Consider the following 5,542-nt stretch of genomic DNA (forward strand, 5'->3'; position numbering starts at 1 on the left):
CATCCTCATTTTTGAAGACAAAAGACACGGGAATATGAATGCAGAGGTCTTGCTAAGTTTTCCTGTTTACTACTTGTATCAGTCTGTTTTCTGTTGCTTATGACAGAATACCTAAAACTGGGTAATTGGTAAAGACACAAAATTTATTTCCTGTAGTTCTGGCGGCTGGGAAGTCCAAGGTTGAGGGGCACATCTGGTGAAGGCCTTCTTCCTGGTGGGGACTCTGCAGAGGTGGTGGCATAGGGAATCCATGTCTAAGAGGGCTGAACATGTCAACATGATTACTTGCTCTCCTTATAAAGCCACTAGTGCCACTCCTGTGATAACCCATTTATCCATTAACCCCGTAATCCATGAATGGATTAATCCATTCATCAGGGCAGAGCGCTCATGATCCAATCGTTTCCCAGAGGACCCATCTTTTAAATACCATTGTCAGGTTTCCCACCCTCTTAACACTGTTACAATGGGGATCAAGCTTCAACATGAATCTTGGGGGGACATTCAAACTATAGCACTGCCTTTAACTCACATCTTTGTTCCAACACATTCTTCCATGACTCTCCAGTCATCAACAAAACTCGCATAAAAACACCCAGGTGTAACTGCTTTTTCGGTTCTTCATTTCCTTAAGAAGGCTCCCCTGTCACATCAGACTTGTAGTAAATAAACTTGTATTCTTCTATTAGTGGGGCCCCAGCCAGGAACTCTATAGGGTAGAAGGAAAAGATATTTTTCTTTTTTTTTTTTTTTTAAAGATGACCGGTAAGGGGATCTCAACCCTTGGCTTGGTGTTGTCAGCACCACGCTCAGCCAGTGAGCAAACCGGCCATCCCATATATGGGATCCGAACCCGTGGCCTTGGTGTTATCAACACCGCACTCTACCGAGTGAGCCACAGGCCGGCCCAGGAAAAGATATTTTTCCTTCTCAACAGCACCATGTACCTATCCCCCAGCTTAAGACATAAATCCCTGGCACCAATACAGGTGGAACCTGTGTGTGCCCTCCTCCCCGGAGGTAACCAGGAGCTTGTATTTGGAATGATGCTTTCTTTAAAGCTCTTAAAGGAGTGCAGTTACCTTTAAGGTTTTAAGTGAAATTAATCTTTGCAATTCCAGTATCCGTTTCCACACTATAACTTGAGATACTATGGTCTTGACCTAGACATTATTGTTCTTCTGATGTCTGTTTACATAAATAACTAGGAGAAAAATGAGCAGCCCTGTTGAAAGGCAAAACTTGTAAACTTCCCTTTAAAAATAAGGGCCCCATTCTTGTTTCTAGGGGTTATCACTTTTCATTTCTCTAAGCCTGAAAAATCAGAGTGAGAAACCTCTACCTCTCACGATGGTAGAGGCTTTGCACACATCGTGATTGTGTGAAGGGATGGAACGGGAGGGAAGAGTGGGCATTTACTGATGCCCAGGGCAGCCTGGCTGGGTATTGGGCAGCGAACTTGAGCTTCTCAGCACCACCAGGAATGGCGTCAGCCCCACTTTCAGGTACTAATGACAGCACTTCACACACACATTGTGCCAGGCACTGTTTATAACACTTTATGTTACTACACCCAATCCTATGACTGTTACATTCTCCCTTTTTGCAGTTGAGGAAACTGACAAAGCAAGACACAGAATTTTGCTTGATGTCATGCTGGAAGGTGGCAGACACAGGACTTTCCCCCTTCAACTTTTCAAAGCTTTCAACAGACAGGAAAATCAAAAGAATCGTATAATAGACACCCATATGTCCATGAAGTTTCAACAATTGTGAAAACTTTACTGTATCTGTTCATCTTCTATATATGTTTTGCTGAACCATGTCAAAGCTGCAAATTCCTAGCACTTCATTCCTACAACATAAATAACATGCATCGTAGAGACTTAAAATAATTCTCTCAAATCAACTAATACCCAATCCAGATTCAATTTTTCCCACTTGTCTTTAATGGCTGATGGTTTTGTACAAGCACCCACTCACATTGCACACATTGCAACTGGTTGCTTTCCCCCAGTGACTCCTTTTTTAGAGACCAGGTCTGCTGTCTTTCCCTTTGTGGTATTGTCTATGTTTTCCAATAGGTTGGTAAACTAAAGCCCCAGTGCCAAATCTAGTATGCTTATCGGTATACACGTGAGTGCTGTGCCTGCTTTCGTGTTTTCACACTGCAGATTTCAGTAGCTGTCACAGAATATGCTAAGCCCATGATACTATCTGACTCTCTCCATGTTTGCCGACCCCTGACCTATACTGTCCCTTCCCTTGACCTACCTTTTAGGTTGATTATACTGATATGGAGCTGGTTCAGCATGTAAACAATCTGCACAAATGGACATTTATAAAGAACCATTTATTCATCTATTGACTTTTCATGTTATTTTGGCAATTATACACTTTTTCCTCTCCCTAAATCACACAGGAAATCACATAAAACTGCATAGAATTAGTAGCCAACTCAGTGATTAGCCTACCCAATTAGTACATTAGTAGTGAGTACTTGATAGGGTTTGTTTGTTTGGGGGTTGGGTGATAGGGATATTTGACATTGTACAATGTCCTTTGGGTCAAATCAGGGCAGGGAACAAAGCGGGGCCCAGGGCTAGAGCTGTGAGTCCTGCTCACCATTGTTCAACTTTCTTCTCGCTAACAAACTGTCCATGAGGTCCCTCAGCACCCGGGGGCAAGAGAGCCAAGTACACAGGGGTCTCTGCCCCTTCTTCTGGGCTTTTGGTGGCCTTGGGTCCTGCCATGTCAGTTCTCACCCATCCTGGGCAGCAGGCATTCAGGAGGATCTTGTCCCCTTTCCTCTGCTCACTCAGTTTTCTGGCATGGATTCTGGACAGGACTGTGACACCAATCTTTGACACGCTGTATGCGGAACTGGGCCAGCCCTCCTTCTGGTGCACTCCATTTTTTGTGTCTTCCACAAACTTGTTCATGAGCCCCACCAGCTCCTCCTCCGTGATGGTCTCACTTCGAAACTTCTGCTGCAGCTCTGGGCTGCAGGCTTTAAGGGCCCTGATACTCAACACACTCGACACGTTCACCACTCTACCTAAAATACACCACAAATCATGATGTAGAAGGGTGTGCACAAGAATGGTGAACACAAAATTTGCTGGGATTGTGGATGAGAAAATTTCTATTTGAGAGACAATTACCAGTATGAGTTCTAAGAGGAATACACATAGACAGTACAGTGGTTACATAAGGAACTCCATTCCTGCCTTCAGGTTTTGGCTGAGTAAAGGAGTCAGGTGACATTTGAATAGGCTGTCCTTTGAGGTCCTAGTGAACCAGCGTCTTAGAAAACGTAGTAGAATTTTCCAGGGAGACAGGATGGGGTAAGGGGAAAAGGAGTTGAGAGTAAACTGTATGTGTACATTTTAAACTTTCTAAAAATGGATGCTTGTCTCAACTGGTGTTCACTTAATGGGTAAGTTCACCTCCTGCCCCATTATCTGGTATAAATATTATAGTAATTTACGCCAAAGAAATATGATAGTTTGTTGTGTCTAGAACACCAAGCATGTTGAAGGGGAGTTAAAATGGGCCTGGAGTTTGGCAGGTCAGATCATGGTGATCTGTACACACCCTGCTAAGGGTTTGGACTTTTCTCCTGAAGGACTTCTACTAGGGGAATGATCACACAGACAGTATGCAGACCTTTAGGAAAGAAAAAGACTCAGAAGTGAGGGCCCTTACGAGGGTTTGCAATTGTTGGCCTGTTGTAGGGCTAGGATGAGATGAATTGGGGAGAAACTCCAAGGACACAACTCATAGGACCTGGTAAGTGACCACCAGGGAGCAGGGCATGGTGACCTCCAGGGTCCTTGGTGGGTGGTCAAGATGACTTAGGGAGAAGAATGTGCATCCTCTAGAAATGTCTGTTTTAGATTGGGGGGTGTGGAGGAAGGCATCAGGAGGAGATGGAAAAGCAGGAAGATAAATACGTGTTGGCAGCTCCAAGAGGGTGACAGATTTCAAGGAGGCCCAATGAACTGATGGTAGTGAAGCCTCCACCAGCCTGAATAAGATTCTGACAGCAGGGAGAGAACACAGGATGGAATCCTAAGCGATTCCAGTGTGTGAGGAGCACGGGGTAAATAGGGCCTCTCTGAGGAGACATCTGAGCAAAGACCTGAAGGTTAAAAAGGAGGCAGGTGTGCAAAGATCAGTGGGACACCAATGGCTGTTGGAGAGTTAGGACCAAGTCCTGAAGCATATCTTGCCTGGAAGGGAGGAGACACAGTAAGGAGGCAGGGGCAGTTAGGACAGTAAAGCACGGGCCTGAAGAAGGGACCACAGGCAGGCAGGGGCCAGATCAAGCCTGAAAGGCGAGGTGTGGCATTCCCCATCAAACTCACCTTGGGGTTTTATTAGAGGAAGTAACTCTGTGCAGGCATCACGGGTACCAAAAAAGTTTGTTTTCATCGTGACTTCTGCTTGAATATGAAATGGTGTGGGATCAGCAACTTTTAGGGGAGAAAGAGACCAGAGTTAATAAATAGCAGCCATGGAATGTAATTTCATGGAATGATAATAAAAAGTGCATGTGAAATCTGGCGAATTCCGCCTAAAGTCTGGGTCTAGTTACAGTACTGTGACAATGTCAATCTCCTGGATTGATAAAAGTTCTGTACAGTATTTGTGTAATATGATGCCACTGGGGGAGGGTGCGTGAAGCGTGCACACACGGGCTCTCAATGTAGCCATTTTTTTTTGCAATTTCTTGTTTATTTCAAAATAAGTTAAAAGTTCACCCAACTGCCCTAAAGCCTAATCACAGAGAAACAGTGTAAGGAAAGCTTAGGAAATTTGGCTGGGTAACCCTCCCACACCCGTGCAATTTCTTGTTTATTTCAAAATAAGTTAAAAGTTCACCCAACTGCCCTAAAGCCTTATCACAGAGAAACAGTGTAAGGAAAGCTTAGGAAATTTGGCTGGGTAACCCTCCCACACCCGATCTCTCTGCTCTCCCAGCTGCTCCCAGCTCCGCCACCTCCTCCCTAAGGAGCCTATTCTAGACCCTTTAGCCACCCCGACCCTGGCTGCCGGCTCTTGGGGAGGGCACCTCCCCTCTGCGCACCCCGCACATACCCTTGAAGGCGATGCCGGCGTTGTTGATGAGCACGTCTAGGCCTCCGTACTCCTTGCGCAGGAAGTCGCGCAGCGCGCGGATGCTCTGCAGGTCGTCGATGTCCAGCTGGTGGAAGCGCGGGCTCAGACCCTCGGCCTCCAGCTGCTGCACGGCAGCCCGGCCCCGCGCCGCGTCCCGCGCCGCGAGCACCACGTCCCCAGAAAACTTCCGGCACAGCTCGCGCGCGATGGCGAAGCCGATGCCCTTGTTGGCCCCAGTCACCAGCGCCACGCGGGTGCAGGACGACATGGCTCGGTTGGGTAAGCAGGACACCTGCGTGAAGAACTGACCGAGCTAGGGATCTCGAACTGCGCAGCGAACCGTACCGACCAGGCAACTCCGGAGGAGGCCGGGTGCGCAGGCGCCAAAGATGCGCCCGGGGGGGGGGGGGGGCGCCCC

General features: G+C 47.0%; 1 protein-coding gene across 1 annotated transcript; it reads right to left on the reverse strand.

Moving 5' to 3' along the window:
* Nucleotides 1–2,334: 2,334 nt before the first annotated feature.
* CBR1 (carbonyl reductase 1) lies at nt 2,335–5,489 on the reverse strand. Its single transcript, XM_008575717.1, has 3 exons — nt 5,104–5,489; nt 4,371–4,478; nt 2,335–3,058 (listed from the first exon to the last, which is right to left on the reverse strand). The coding sequence occupies exons 1-3, from the start codon at nt 5,390–5,392 to the stop codon at nt 2,622–2,624; spliced, it is 834 nt and encodes a 277-aa protein (XP_008573939.1). The 5' UTR covers nt 5,393–5,489; the 3' UTR covers nt 2,335–2,621.
* Nucleotides 5,490–5,542: the final 53 nt, after the last annotated feature.

This window comes from Galeopterus variegatus, unplaced genomic scaffold (assembly GCF_000696425.1).
Source record: "Galeopterus variegatus unplaced genomic scaffold, G_variegatus-3.0.2 Scaffold1226, whole genome shotgun sequence".
Taxonomy (NCBI): domain Eukaryota; kingdom Metazoa; phylum Chordata; class Mammalia; order Dermoptera; family Cynocephalidae; genus Galeopterus; species Galeopterus variegatus.